The 16,709-nt window shown below is 41.6% G+C and overlaps 1 protein-coding gene across 2 annotated transcripts in view; it reads left to right on the top strand.

The window, feature by feature from the left end:
- The window catches only part of TSPAN12 (tetraspanin 12), a 136,459-nt gene extending 129,066 nt beyond the window's left edge, over positions 1–7,393 (top strand). For both annotated transcript variants that reach the window (XM_066591828.1, XM_066591829.1), the window contains exon 8: positions 4,973–7,393. In XM_066591828.1, the coding sequence (XP_066447925.1) occupies positions 4,973–5,275 (303 nt within the window). In that variant the 3' untranslated portion in view covers positions 5,276–7,393. The remainder of the gene's footprint in view (positions 1–4,972) is intronic.
- The last annotated feature ends 9,316 nt before the right edge of the window (positions 7,394–16,709 follow it).

Genomic DNA, 16,709 nt, shown 5'->3' with positions numbered 1-16,709 from the left:
ACTAGCCGAAAGACTTACATGGATCCATGCTTCGTACTGTAAGAAAGCTTCAGATCCGGGAGACCAGTCTTAGTTGTGCCAAGGACACTACTCTGGTTAGGGCTAGTGAGAGAGGAGGGTGGCAATTGGAATCCTTAGTCTGAAGAATATGAGGGTATGGTTACCTTCTGGTATAACTCGTCCAATGCTCAAGTAGCCGCATATTCCTTCGACTATTGTACTGTGGTCCCGTGTCTAGGCGCAAGATCCCACCGCAGGCCAGATTTAGCTCAGTCCAGCTGGTTATATGACTTATATACCCGGGGAATACAATATGTTTGCGCCACTGATAACGTCTGGGGAGAAGACTGCCGTTATTGGGGATTAGTGGCATGGAACGCAGGAACAGACTGGTCCTATAAACAGCGAAGTGCCTTAAATAAGAAAGATAAGAGCGGGAAATCCCTAATTAGTCGTATAACCCTCCTTGAGAATAATAAGGCCAGCAGGTATTGGAAGGCTGAACTTAGTATGTTGCTTGGTTTTAATGCGGTTTTTACATTAACCATGGGAGATCCAAGCCCGGGGGACGGAGGGACTTACAGTCTGGGGACATACCGGTACGGGAGGACAGATCCCTTAGGGAAGTTTAAAAAAATAAGGGATATGGTAGATGCACCTGAATGGAAGCCACACTTAGTCCCGTGCCCATAATTAACCCCCTCCGCCGTAAGATAAAGACCTTGACGAACATGATGATCATAGCCGACCCTACCTTTGAGGACACCTTGACAATAGCGACCGGCTACTCTGACCAGAATCTCTGGTTGGAGTTGATGAGGTACAATGCTAACAGGAGCAACAAGTCTAACTGTTGCGTGTGCGGTAGTGCCCGACTACACTCGGGGATGGTCTACTTAAGTGTTTTGCACCGGAGAGAGTATTACTGACTTCCCTGGAAACTACACCTGCCAGGCAAATAGGCAGGGTGGAGGGAGATTTTTGGGGAACTCACTAACGGGGATTGCTCCTCCTACGGTACGATAGGAGGGGAATGGATGCAGAATCAGGTCCAGTCCTTAGGAGACGTTTACTGGCTTTGTGGAGACATGAGGTAGAGGACCCGCCTGGAGGGTAATTGGACAGGGGAGTGTGCCTTACTAAAGCCCTTATGCTCCTCCACAACCTCTCAGACAGCATTGAGGATAATGAGGTTACCCCCAATAGTTAATTTATCTCGATCCATCTCAGTCTGTGTTTTGTGGTTATCCTGTCATGTTGGTCTATCTTTGTTTTCCGCATAGGTACGGCGGTTCCTTCCAGTCTTGTCACTAGGTAGTGTAGGGTCAGTGTCGGCGGCCTGGACGTGTCCACCATCTGGGCTATCTCCAGGAGGGACATTGGTGTGGGTGAAGATTAGGGAGTCCCAGGCCGTGCGTACCTGTGCACACTACTAGTATTGTAACATTATACTAGAGCGAGAAGAGAGACTCCTGGTGGTAGTTTTGATCTACACGTGTACATTGACGTCATAGGGTAGCCAAGGGGGGTACCTGACGAGTTTTAAAATTAGAGACCAAGTTAAAACTAGATTCGAGTCCATTTTCCTGATCATTAGGGTAAATAAAATGTTGACTGGATTAATTATGTTTATTATAATTAGCAGCGGTTTATAAATTATACTAGAGACGCCTTATAGGGACTAGTCGACCAATAGGACCTACCTCGACTATGACTTTTCAAAATAGAATGGCCTTAGATATGATTTTAGCTAAAAAGGGGAGTGTCTGTAAGATGATAGGGGAGACTTGTTGTACCTACATCCCAGACGACACGTGACCCGCAGGTAAAGACGCAGTTGCCATTAAAGAAGCTGACCGCACTAACTAAAAAAGAGCTAACCTTTGGGACCAGTACTCGCCATGAATGAGTGGGTGGTAAAGGATCCTGGCACAGACGGGCGTCACTGTTGTATGTGAACTGATTATCTTTTTCGTTCTAGTCTGCTGTGTTATCCCCTGTGTCAGAGAGAAATGTGAAACTGATGCTGGAAAAGCCGCTCCCACAATGAGTTTGCTGGATGCATCCCCAGAAGGAGTGGACGAGTCCTACACCCCCTTGAAGACCCTAAATCGAACCTTCAACGTGCTCCGATTATAGGCTCACACGCAGAGAACTGTGAAAATTTGACGGGGAGAGTTAGAGAATAGACATTTTAAGGGGGGATTGTGATAGACATGATGATTAGTCAGTGTAAAATGTCTATTGATTTGTACTAAACTAGATGTATTACGCAGCTGTAGTGACTTTAACTCTTAGAGGCTAATGACTGCATAATTTCATTATAGTAATTGCTGGACAATGGCATGGTGAAAAGATGTGTGTTTTGTGACTTCTGCCTAATGTGGAACTCTGCTGCATAAGGAAAGAGTTAAATCACAGTGTTATATGTTATTGCTTGTGTTCATCTTGAGTGTTTTCCCAGTCCTTCCCCATCCCCCACACAGAATCTTCTTCAACAAAGAGATACTTACTTTCAGTTTCAGTTTTGGCCACATGTTGTTAAGACAAAGGCTCCTACTTGAGAGAGGTGGGGAGAGGGGGAGGCAGGGGATTCTATATGATCCGACAAATGAGAATCCTATATGTTACTGATGTAATCTGTTGCACGCCCATTAAAGGGCAGGTGTTATGTCTTGTAATAAAAGAGGCTGTTTGGACGTTCCTGCCCACAGAGCCATTTTGGATATGAGACTAATCTGATCTGGTCGATGATGTGTGCACACTATACAATTTGGAAGCTACAAAATACCCCGAAACCTGCTGGAGAAAACCATATTCCAGCTCAAGCTGAAGCACCTTTAGCAGTGATTTCAGCTTTCAGTCTTCTTGGGTATGATGCCATAAAGTTTGCACATCTGGATTTGGGTATTTTCTGCTATTCTTCTCTGCTGATCCTCTCAAGCTCTGTCGGGTTGGATGGGGACTGTCTGTGGACAGCCATTTTCACGTCTCTCCAGCAATATTTAATTAAGTTCAAGTCAGGGCTCTGGCTGGGCCACTGGACATTCACAGTGCTGTCCCTAAGCCACTTCTATGTTGTCTTGGCTGTGTGCTCAGGGTCATTGTCTTGTTTGAAGTTGGACCACCTGCCCAGTTTCAGGTCCCTTGTGCTCTAGATCAGGTTTTCATTAGGAATATCTCTGTACTTTGCCCTACGCAGCTTTCAATCAACCTTGACCAGTCTTCCTTCAGCCAGTGAACACCCCGCCAAAAAAATGATTTTGCCACCACTTTGATTCACTGTATGAATGGTTATAGGGCAGGTAATGAGCAGATGTAACGCTTAGAATTGAGGCCAGAAGGTGCATTGTTGGTTTCATTAGACCAGATAATCTTGTTTCTCACTGTCTCAGAGTCCTTTAGGTACATTTTCTGGCAAATTCCAGACAGGCTTTCATGTGTCAATTACTAAGGAGAAGTTTCTTTCTGACAACTCTGTCATAAAGCCCAAATTGGTGGCGTGCTGCAGTGATGGTTGACTTTCTCGAAGTTTCTCCTATCTACACACAGGATCTTTGGAGCTCAGACAGAGTGATCATTAGGTTCTTGGCCACATCTCTTACCAAGGCCCTCCTTCCCCAATAACTTAGTTTGGAAGTTCTAGGAAGAGTCCTGTTTTAAACTTCTTCCATTTAAGAATTATGAAGGCCGTAGTGTTCTTGGGAACTATCAGTGCAGCAGAAATTTTTTACTAGCTTTCTTCAGATCTGTGCCTCTACATAGTGCTGTCTCTGAGATTTACAGGCAGTTCTTTCTTCCTCGTGACTTGGTTTTGCTCTGATATGTATTGTAAGCTATATGACCTTATACAGACAGGTGTGTGTGTCTTTTAAAATTATGTCCAATTAACTGAGTTTACCACAGATTGACTCCAATCAAGGTGTAGAAACATCTCAAAGAAATGGAAGCTCCCAGAGCTAAATTTCAAGTGTCATACCAAAGGGTCTGAATACTTATCTCAATGCAAAATTAATTTACAAAGATTTCTAATATTCTGTTTTCACTTTATCATTATGGGGTATTGAGTGCAGAATGAGGGGGGAAAACTTGATTATTTTTTTAAAAATTGCACAAGGCCACAACATAACAAAAAGTAAAATAAAGGAAAGGGTCTGAAGACTTTCTGGACCCACTGTAGTTTAGTTGGCAGATTAACAGCTAAAGCAGCTCTTCAGTGTCCATACATTACCAGACTGTCCTCCAGGTCTTAACTTTCATGAACCTCCATGAATATTATAAAGGGGAAGGTTGAAATGATTTTTAGGCATGGCTGAGTTGTCTGTTATTATGCTTTTGACTTTAGAAAACTAAGGCCTTATTCATATGAGTGTCTGATTTTGGTGCATGAAAACTTGGACCAATTTTAATGTATTTGTATGCCAGTTTGTCACCCATATCTATTGTGTATGTCCTTTTTTTATATCTGTGTGTCAACCTTTTTTTTATCTTATGCAAAAAAAAAATTAGGGAGGCCCAATTTTTTTAAATTGCTTAGCAATGATCAGTGAAAAACTAAACTCACACTGATGTCCTCCGTTTGCACTCTTTATTTTGGCATAGCCATTAACCTGCATTGGGACTGTTATCCAAGAAGTTTGACCACAATTGAACATGCTGAAATTTTTTTAAAGTCTGTGTAAAAATACACGTCTGTATAGCCCCGTCAACTGTAATGGGTCCGTGTGCAGTCAGTTGCAAATAGGGACAGCACACAGACATGAAATCACCTGTGTAAATAATCCCTAAGAAGGAAGTATTTCCAGCATTACAGCATAAAAAGTATTTTTCTCATGCTTTGTATTTTACTACTACTACTGCATCTATTCTCAACTTTTTCTTGTTCATTTTATTTCAGACCCATTTCTTACTTATGCTGTTAAATATTATTCTATTTTAGTATTATCAACTGATTGTGTTCATTTTATTGTAGGGCTGTAGCAGAAAAATGTACAGCTTCCTGAGAGGAACCAAACAGCTGCAAGTGTTAAGGTTCCTTGGAATTGCCATTGGTGTCACACAGATTCTAGCTATGATTCTTACGATCACCTTGTTGTGGGCTTTGTACTATGATAAGAAGGATCCCAGAACAGAGCCAATCCTACCTCTGAGCCATGAAGATGCCCAGCAGAACTGCCATCCAGCGGAGAGTTTACCACCCAACCACACAAGGATTTCTGATCAAAGAACTACTGCTAATGGATTCAACACCTACCTTGAAATGGATGAATTGTGATAAGCTGCCATATGAGTGTCCTTATTGTAGCACAATAGTGTCTCCTTGGTGTACAGAGTCGATAAGTACACTGCGTAGGAAACTATGGCATTTGATTGCTGATGAGCCTTATGGCTTAGTACATACAAGACTGCACCATGTTTAGTAAACTAGACTATATTGGATTGTCTTCATATTCAATACTAAGTTAAATGCATCGGAATTCATGTTGAGTTTGTGCCAAAAATACTAGCGTAAGTGCCTTGCTCCAGATTACGTGTTTTGCATACTTTTTGTACCTCACTAGCTAGTGACTAGAAAAGGACGTGGCTTAGAGTAAAGTGGCCTGGCTTAGAATGTGTCAACGTGCACCAAGATTTTGGCACAACCAAGAAGGGCATTAGGACAAGTGTCTAACTTGCTTAGCAAGATGCATAAAATCCATCATGCAGCCGGAGCCGCTGTGATATATTTGGCACGTCTTCTGCCTGACTGGTCTGGTTTCAAGCTAATTTAGGACAGTAATAATAAATCTGCCCTATTGTGTTTTTATTAATCTGAATGGATTTCCCATTATGTAACGATTCATTCTTGATACCACAGACTGTGGAGAGTCAATATTTGATTAATGCCTACAGGAATGGAGGAATGACCCAAATATGTCTCGTTCAGGTAAATATTAGTGGATGGATTTGCAGGAATTATTTTAATTTCCAGTGCAGTAACTCGGCTCAATTATTATTTGCTCCTCCATCTACGCATGAGGATCCGTATCCGATACCTTGTGATAATTGTTGTGTATATTTGCTATTTATGTGAAAATGTATCGTGGGATATCACTGACACAAGGTCAGTTTTACAGGGTAAATGTTCTGTATGAGGTGTAACAAATCTTAAGCTTTTCCAAATCCAGACAGATTTTAAATGAGATACATACATCTATGAGATACAGCCAGATTTGTTAGAATACTTGTGTGCTTTACTCTCAATCTCCCCATCAATCTAGGGCATCTACGAGGTGTGAATGTATTTTACGGCTACTGATTCATGGTTATATGAATAAAGCCATGGCCTATTCTAGCAACCTGAATGTATCACTATAGTGTAAGCTTTAAAGGGATTGTCTGTTTTTTTACAGTTCCTTTTTTTTATAAGGGTCTTCAGAAATTGAAATGATTGCAGATTGTTCCATGTAGGACTCCATGCGAAAAATGTTTAGTGCCCCTACAGTGTCATTACAGGTGGAGCATTATATAGGTCTCACTGCAAACAATATGATGTTGATGGAGGTTCACGTCAGGGGATCCTCTCTACACTCAGAATTCTCTAATATTGTATTTAAAGACTGGTTATATAAACTACTATACTGTTTTAATGTACAAAGAAAGAATGCTGTAGAATAATAGCATCATACGCCTGCTTACGCTCAGGCACAATGACTGGAAACCAGAGAAATTCCCATATTGTATTTATAGATGTCTGTCATAATAATAGATGGATGCTAATGTTTGTTCCGCTGAAGGGTTCAGGCTAGGTTGTTTTCCTGGAAGTCATTAGATGGGCACCTTGGTCTCTTTGTTCTGTGACTGCTTTGCCGATAGTCTTCACTGGACCATTTTTTCAGGTCAGGAAATGGGAAGAGAGTGTTGGAATAATACATATGAGTGGGGGGCCTGTTTAATGTCATGCTGTAATGTGTTGTACTTTGTAGCCACTCTTTCTACCTCAAAGTTCGGCTTGTAATGACCTTCCATGAACTTCTTAATACTATCAATGCATCACAGGTCAAACCCAGTACTCAGTGAGTAATGCCCCATTTACACACAATGATTGTCGAACGAATTAATGACTTTTTTGCATACAAATGCTGAGTGATTACATGTAAAGATAATCATTTGAAATCCTCGCCATTTCCCTTATTAGCTAAGTAGACACTGTATGTTATTTGTTCAGGTGGGCGAGTGTTTATGCGAGGAATCTCTGGCCAGTAGGTTTTTACTTAGTGCGAAGATAAAACCATTGTCTTCTGCATCTTATGAGTAAAGAAATAATCATTGTGTTTAGCTGGGCAAACAATCGCCCCTCCCCTCAAGTCCTTTGAAAGACTGAATGAATGCCATTTAAAGTTAAAGGGGTTGTCCCGCGGCAGCAAGTGGGTCTATACACTTCTGTATGGCCATATTAATGCACTTTGTAATGTACATTGTGCATTAATTATGAGCCATACAGAAGTTATAAAAAGTTTTTTACTTACCTGCTCCGTTGCTGGCATCCTCGTTCCCATGAAGCCGACTAATTTTCGCCCTCCGATGGCCAAATTAGCCGCGCTTGCGCAGTCTGGGTCTTCTGCTCTCTTCAATGGAGCCGCTCGTGCAGAATGCCAGCTCCGTGTAGCTCCGCCCCGTCACGTGCCGATTCCAGCCAATCAGGAGGCTGGAATCGGCAATGGACCGCACAGAAGAGCTGCGGTCCACGGAGGAAGAGGATCCCGGCGGCCATCTTCACCGGTAAGTATAGAAATCACCGGAGTGCGGGGATTAAGGTAAGCGCTCCGGTAAGCTTTCTTTAGGTCCCTGCATCGGGGTTGTCTCGCGCCGAACGGGGGGGGGGGGGGGGGTTGAAAAAAAAAAAAACGTTTCGGCGCGGGACAACCTCTTTAAGGACAAGTGGATGAACTAACGACTATTTTTATGCAAGCTGAAAATCAGCGATAAACGACAAGTGAACAAATAGAGCAAAATGGTTCCGTGTTTACGCATAACGATTATCGCTTACTTTTGCTTGTTTGAAGGTATTTTGAGCAGCAATCGTAGCGTATAAATAGGCCTTTAGACAGTTTGCCACACTTAGTGCCAGAGTTTATCAAAAACCATGGATGATGGCTTAAATTGGTCATAAGTGCTTGGTGAATGTTGTGAAATTACTATGCAAGACCCCGGAGGGTTCATACTGAGACATAGCAACACCACTAGAATGGAGAAAATACTAAAACCTATAAGTTTTTGTTGACACGGTGCAAATTTGATGTGTTTTCTTAGAGAACCTCTCACATGTTCTGGGAAGCAGAATGGGTTTCAAACCTTTTCAGCTGCATCCCCACTGATTTTCCTTTGTTTGATATACTACATGATGATAGTCTAGTATCAGGGACTCTAAGGGCTCATGTCCACGGGCAAAATATGATTTAAGATCCGTAGCGGATCTCCCGCATGCGGATCCGCATCCCATAGGGATGCATTGACCACCCGCGGGTAGATAAATACCCGCGGATCGTCAATAAAAGGGATTTTAAAAAAAATGGAGCATGGAAAAATCCGGACCATGCTCCATTTTCGTGCGGGTCTCCCGCGGGGACGGCTCCCGCGGGCTTCTATTGAAGCCTATGGAAGCCGTCCGGATCCGCGGGAGACCTAAAATAGGAATTTAAAGTATTTACCATCCGGCGCGGGCGGGGAAGGTCAGCTGTTCCTCACGGCCGCATCTTCCTTGCTTCGGCTCGGCGGATGTGCCCGGCGCATGCGCGCGGCACGTCGGCGACGTGCCGGCGACGTGCCGCCGGCGTCAGGAATTCATCCGCCGGCCGAAAATGAAGATCCGGCCGTGAGGAACAGCTGATCTTCTCCGCCCGCGCCGGATGGTAAATACTTTTAAATTCTTATTTTCGGCGCTCATGTCCGCGGGGCAGGAGGGACCCGCTGCAGATTCTACATGTAGAATCTGCAGCGGATCTGATTTTCCCCGTGGACATGAGGCCTAAAAGTAACTGGTGCCATTGTAGACTGCAGGCAAGCAAGGGGAGGGGAAAGTGTTAATGCAATTGCCATTTATCACTTTGGACTCTGTTGCTCTTGTATACAGTACTGAGGGGCTGTTCACATCAAACTTTTGATATTCAGCAACCATATACATTTGAATAGATAAAAAAGATACTCAAACCTGTGGCTAATGGGTCAAAGTTAGTTTGAAAGTGCATGCTTTTGACAATGTTCGGCCTACCTTGGGTTCGTCTACGCTTCTTTGTGGTATAGAATAGCGTAGCATGCCGTCCTTTACTGTCCTTCAAAAAAACATATGTCCTTCATTTTCACCATATGCATTTTTTTACATTAAGGTCAGTAGAAGAATTACGTTCCCATAAGTATAATGTATACGTTTTCGTTCTCAAATAATGTTTAGCCATAAAAGTTTATTTAAAGTAAAAGTTCTAAAGTAAAAAAGGATAGTTTTTTTATTATGTTAAAATGGATAGAAATGTATGGCTTAATGTTTGTGCACATTTGTAATGCATATGCTTAACACATATGCTAAACATCCCTTTTAAAAAGTTATAGCTGCATAAATATATTATTTACATGAAAAAAGTGAATATGAGCACTAAAAGGTATGCAGTTATTTCTACAAATCGATAGTTGAGTCATGTAATACTTACAAAGCTTTCCAAAATAAACAATTCCCTATCCACAGGAATTCAGGTAAAATAAATAGATGTACCATTTATTCAGCTGGTGCCTCTATCTATGCTGCTTTCGGTCGCCCTTGCCACACTTTGTTTACTAGACTATACAATGAAATGTGACTGCTACAGCCAATCACTGGCCTCAGCAGTGTATAGCATGAGAACTGCAGGAGTCAGTGATTGGCTGCAGCAGTAAGGTTAGTAAATAGGCACGTCATCACCTTAGAACCAAGTAAAGAAAGCTCAGCAGCGCCTCCCGGAGTGATGGCAGAGGAAGCAGCGGCTGATTAAATGGGTGAATACAGCTGGTTCTTTATTTTAGTACAACTCCTGGCAATGGGAAATTTTGAAATATATTTGCCAACCCCTTTAAACCTTTATTATTACTGTCACTTCTGAAAATGAATGTCACATCCTGGTTGTTATAAAATGCCAGGGATAGGGGACTGGCTACTATTATAGATGAGCGAATGTACTCGTTAAGGGCGATTTCGCAATCGAGCATCGCTATTTTCGAGTACCTGGCTATTCGGGTGAAAAGATTCAGGGGGCGCCGGGGAGGGGGGGCGGCGTGGTATAGCGGGGGGTAGTAGTGGGGAACAGGGGGGAGCTCTGTATTGAACAACATGATCCCAACTGATACATTTTGTTTGTACAATGCACGTCTATGGCAGTAGGACGCTACAGGTTACATGTTGCTCCGTGCATCCTGAACGCTTTTTTTTTTGCATGATTATTAAAGGAGGATGTTTTAGCAGGATGAAAAAAACATGGGAGTAAATTTCCTCAGCCCAGCATTACCTGCGCCGAGCTTAGTAAGATTTTCCCCAGTGCACACCTCTTCATACATTCAGCGCATCCTCGGCACCTCCATCCTTTTTAGAAATGTACGCCAAATCCAACCTGGTGTACATTTCTGGTATACTTTACACCAGCTTCCCATGTAAATTATAGATAAATCTGTCAATCTGGGGTGGCCACTCCCCCTTCTCACACGCCCCACTCACTTTTTAAGAAAATGCTTGAGCCAGTACAAAGATTAAAAAAGTTTTTGCAACTTTTTATGCCAGAAATTGGCCATGGGAGTTTATAAATGGTGTATACCTGGCCTAACTGGTTTCACCAGTTGAAACCAAACGTTTCTTAGATCGTTTAGATGACCTTTTGTCTACAAACAGCTGCGCCAAAAGATTGCCGCTCGCATGTGAAAAAAAATCACGTGAATGAAGCTAAAGGCGCAATCTAGATTTGTGCATAATTTGCTTGTTCACACCATCCATCGGAGTCAATGGGAACTCCTGCGCAACACGCACCTAGATAGGACAAGTCCTATCTTTTCTCGCAGCACGGACCTTAGATGCGGGCATTGTAGCCACACATGTCCTATCTTTTGCAGGTGCGCGTGTTTTGCCGTCTAACAATTGTACATGTGAACGCTTCAATAGGAAACCATTGGTTCTACTAACGCTATATTTTTGCGCAAAAAAAACCCCGCTAGTCTGACCGAGGCCTAAATGACGATTTAGATTTTTACAAAAAGTGCAGCAGTTGCCTGTAGTAACTATGAGATTCAACTTTTCACTTCTTGGAAAATGAAAGTGGCGACCTGGTCGATTGCTATGGGCAACTGCTGCACCACTCTATGTTTTAATACACCTCCTTAATGTTTTTTATGATCATTTTGATTAATTATAAATATATATATATATATAATATGACTTTCTTTGTGGTGCCCAATGGATTGCTCTTTCCATTACTCTCATTTAGATGTGTGACATATATGTTTGCTGACGCTCAGGATGAAATTATAGTCAGGGTGGCTGTGGTGCCTGGCAAATTGTTTGCAATTCATTTGTAAGGCAATGCACATTTTTGGCATTTTTGGGGGGGTTGTTTGGAGTAAAGTATATAAAACAAGGTGAATGTGTAATTTAGAAAAATGTACTCTTTACTTTACACTAATCTTTATGTACATCTATGATTTTGACTGAATGGATGGGGAGAGGGCGATTACTTTTATTTTTTAGTTAACATAATGTGCCCCCTAGAAGGTCAGATATGAAGTGTCCCTTAGAAGGTCAGATATGAAGTGTCCCCTAGAAGGTCGGGCCCTATCTTTCTCCTTTAAAAAAAAAAAAAAAATAGAGCAAAGTTTAAATGGGCATAAAAGACTTTGTACTGGTTCATGTGCATAAACACTCCGTAGCGGTGAGCATATTTGTGCATGCACTCATCTAAAGAAGCCCTCAGGCTGGGTTCACATGGGGCAAATTTGCTGTGGAATTTTCTTGTGATTTGTCTGCACGGAAATTCCGCACGCGGCTCCTAATCCCGGGATTAGCAGCAAAGTGGATGAAAATCTCGCCTACACGCTGCGACCAATTCGATGTAGGCAAACAGTGCAGAAACGGCCATGTGGCGCGAAAATTAAAGATGCAGCATGTCAATTCTTTGTTTTCTGCAGCAGCCTTTCTCCTCTCTATGGGGAGAGAAGGCTACAGTGGAAATGCAGGCCTCGAAGCCGCTCCAAAATCCGCAGCTGCGGTTTTCTAGCGGAATTCTCGAGGATTTTTGGTGCGGCCAATCCGTGAGAATTCCGCTGAAAATCCGTTCCGTGTGAACCCAGCCTAAGGGCGAGCACCCAGTGGCGTTTTTTTACCTGCGTTTTGCGTTTTTCCTGCACAGGCATAGAGATAACATGTGTTCCTGTCCACTGGCGTTTTTTTTTGCGTTGCGTTTGCGTTTTTAACATAGGAACTGTCAGTTGCATATGTGTCCCTATTTTTCTCCTAATGCACCCATGAATGTCAATGGAAATTAACGGAAAATGCCGCGAAAACGCCGCAAAAAACGCCCGGAAAAAACGCGAGAAACGCGGCGAAAACGCTGCGTTTTTTTCCCGCGGAGAACGCAAACGCCAGTGGGTGCTCGCCCTAAGGGTGTATTTTCATGGCAAGAATTCCATGGGGCAAACAGGCAGAACTCACACAGAAAAAGAACCCATTTATTTAGGTGGATTGTTTCACACAAGCGACTCTTCATTCGTACCAATGGTCTAAGTTTAAAAAATTACTGCATATCCTACTTTTGCGTAAATCTAATGTGCAGTATCCTGCACAGCAAATGGACAGCAATGGCTAAAGGTGCATTTACACTGAAAGATGATCGCTCAAAAATAGCTCAAAACAACGGTTTGAGTGGCAGTTTTGCGCGATCACCTTTGCTTAACTCTTACGTAGCTAATTAGCTACTTAAAGAATTAAATGCAGGCAGAGCAGGACACTAGATATACAAAACAGCTGTTTTTCTCGGAGTTATCAGCGAACAGCTGCTTTGTTCCCAGAGCTTTCAGCTGGTATCTTGCTGAAAAGTCCCAGCGGGATAGCAGCTGAAAGAATGCCATCAACCCCGCCCGCTGAGATATCAGTGTGCTGCGCTGATAACAGTCATCAGTGATTTCTAGCTTGCTAGAAATCAGCGATGAACGAATAGTGCATGAACAGTGCACAATGTCAGTGCGTTTAGACACAATGATTATCGCTCAAAAGATGACTTTTGAGCAATAATCGTTGTGTCTAAATGGGCCTTTATGCACAATAAATGTCATTATTATGTCAGTATTATGCAGCTAAAAAGCAACGTCAACTTATTTTACTGTACCTCCGTATGCCTGAAATTCAGTGGCATGTTCTCTTGGATGCCATCTTAACCCTTTCCAATCCACTGTCTGACATCTTCATACATTCTGATTGAAGTTTGTACAGCTCCAATGTCAGAAGACGTCCGACAGGGTATTCTTACCGTCTATTGCCAGCCACTCCGCTGTCAGAGCCTCTCTGGCGCACACACACTGGCTTTAGCCAGCAGATTGCACCGTTGTATAACAGCAAAATGAGACTTTTAGAAAACCCTGAATGCAAAATTGGATTGGAAATGGCTAAAGGCCTCTTCTCCTTCATAAGTATCACTTATAGGCCAGTTTCAGACTTATATACATTTGTAATACAGATCTGTATTACAGATGACATTACAACCCTATGTCATCAGTATTTGCCTCCGTGTTGTTTTTATTTTGCACTGGGCAAATACTAGTCTGTATTTGCCCAATATCAATATAGGAGGCAGAAATGCAAAAAATAAGTCATGCTGCATTTAAAAAAAACGGCTGTGAAAAATACAGCCATGTGAATAAATACATAGATTTATATTTGTTCCGTATTAGTGTTCCTTCACACTGGCGAGAAAATCACGCTATTTTCTTGCGATGCGAGAGTGAGTAAAAATGCATGATCATGAAACCAATGATTTTCAATGGTTTCATTCCCCTTTGCAATGTTTTCACTCCTGTGATGCTGCATGAAACAAAAATTGCAGCATCTCCTTTTTTTTAGCGATATCGCCAAGTGTGAATCTTGGCCCGATATCGCTCTCACAAGTGTGCAGGAGCCCTTGCAGTCCCCAAAACATAGACCAAACATGGAACTGAAATATGATGTTCTGAAACTAGCCATCGAACAGGAAACCTTTGAAAAACAATGCCATAGGTATTTACGGAAATGAGCCTTACCCAATAGTAAGCCATACCCAATTTTTTTTTTTTAGTTACTTATTTTAATAGTTATTACAAAATGAGCAGCTTTTTATTTTACCCATGCCCTTCCCAGCATACCATTTGGCAAATTCAGTATTTGCATATTTGCTGATTTTCTGCTGTGTCCAAATACTTTTGTCCATATAGTGTATGTTGGAGATTGTGTTGTGGTCTGATGAGACCAGGATTCAACTTTTTGGCCATAATTCCAAAAGGTATGTTTGGCACAAAACCAACACTGCGCATTACCAAAAGAGTACCATACCCTCAGTGTAGATGGTGGAGGCAGCTGTATGCTTTGGGGCTGTTTTTCTGCTGCTGGACCCGGGGCTTTAGTCAAGGTGAATGGAATTATGAACAGTTCCAAATATCAGACCATTTTAGCACGAAACCTTCAGGCCTCTGCTAAAAATCTGAAGATGAAGAGGAATTCTACCTTTCAGCATGACAACGACCCAAAGCATACCTCCAAATCAACAAAAGAATGGCTTTGCTAGAAGATCAAAGTTTTGAATGGTCCAGCCAGAGTCCAGACCTGAATCCCATTGAAAATCTGTGGGCTGACCTGAAGAGGGCGCTACACATGAGATGCCCTCGCAATCTGAGATTTGCAATGCTTTTGCAAGGAAAAGTTGGCACAGGTTGCCAATTCAAGATGTGCCATGCTGATAGACACCTACTCAAAAAGGCTGAATACTGTTTGTTATAAAGTCAAAGGGTACATCAACCAGGTATTAGTTTTAGGGCATGCATACTGATGCAACCACATTATTTTAGTTTTGTCATTATAACAGGAATGTTCAGATCTTTATATCAACTGTATGTGTATGTTGTATAAGAGATCACCTTGGTGTATAAAATCACCCTCCCAAGTGGTTAAAGATCAGAGACCACTGAGTGTAACGAATACACACTGTGCGTTTGTGTGTGGTGGGGGGATACGTACTTTATTACAGATCCAAGTTTGGAAACGTTCTACTGGACTACAATATGCTATGAATATTTGTTTAATGCATGGAATCATTGTATGTATAAGTATATGTATATTGAGAGTAACAAAAAAGAATTTTATTCCAAACATTTAATTATCTTTGGTCATTATGATATTTTATAAGAAAAGCTATTTTTTTATTGTCAATAATACATAAAAAACGCCACCGATACTGTTTGTATTCATGATGTGTTCTTAAGAATCTGAGTGTGAAAGATTGTTGAAGGCACGATGATAACAAATATTTATTGAAATACATATAATATACAAGAACATAATAAACTGGAATTCTATGAAGTTTCTCTTTTTTTTTTGTTAATATGGCGCACTATAAATTAGAAGACTTGATAAAGAGGCTTTATTGGAGTTGCAAACAATGTATATGATATGATAGTTTTGTATCTATATGGCAGGATTGTTCTGTGCATATCTGAATATAAAAATGCCCCTCTCCCTGTTTTCATATGCACTCACTATAGAGATAAGAGATTCCATACCGTTCAAATCTTTCTTCTAAGATTCGCTTTCTTCTAAGGACTTTTTTTAAAGCAATACTGTAGGAAGTCCTCCTAGCTGAAACCATTGGCAGGAGTTTATTTTTCTCCTTCAATCTAGATAAAAAAATCATCAGAAAACGTAAACGGCAAAGTGATTCTGACAACTGATTTGTAATCGAAAGGAAGATTCTTTGTTGCGAGAAGGAAGATATCTTTAAAGTGGCACAACTTCTGCAACATCTCCTATAAATAGCCAACCCTTAACTTGACAGTAGAAGCAATTTACTTCCATTTAGTAGGTAAAATGTGGGTTATTTGTAGGACATTGGTTAAATTTCAAGCTATTTTGACCGTTACATTGAAGATACTGTATGCACATCCCACAGAAACAATCACATCACATGCATGGAAAAGATTTCCAGACAAAAATGTTTGCAATACATCTGCCATATGTGAATATACAGTACCCGAACACAGTGTTTCCAGTCCTCACGACTAGTGATGAGCGATTAGTAAGTGAACAGAGTTTGTTAAAGCTGTAAATTGTATTATACATTGCTGCAAAGTTTTGACTCTCATTGCACAACTGAAATTCCCCAGCAAATCCAATATATGTGAACTCACTCGAAGTCCAGTCACCTAAGAACATATTGAGGGAAGTATATGGGAGAAAAAGAAGCAGGAGACATAGAACTAAACTGCACACAAGGGAAGATCCAAATGCGAATCTGTAGAACAGTCCATTATTTCAGGTCAGATTACTACATGTTCTTGCTAGACAGGGAAATACTAATCAAGGCCAGTAAAATAATAACTATTAAATTCAGTGGCTCACAGATGTTGTCTTTTCTGTAATTGTTCACTTTCTCCATATTTTCCACCAGCATTAAAGGGGTTGTCTCGCGCCAAAACGTGTTTTT

Source organism: Eleutherodactylus coqui, chromosome 2 (assembly GCF_035609145.1).
Source record: "Eleutherodactylus coqui strain aEleCoq1 chromosome 2, aEleCoq1.hap1, whole genome shotgun sequence".
NCBI lineage: Eukaryota > Metazoa > Chordata > Amphibia > Anura > Eleutherodactylidae > Eleutherodactylus > Eleutherodactylus coqui.
This window is presented reverse-complemented; position numbering and strand designations above follow the sequence as displayed.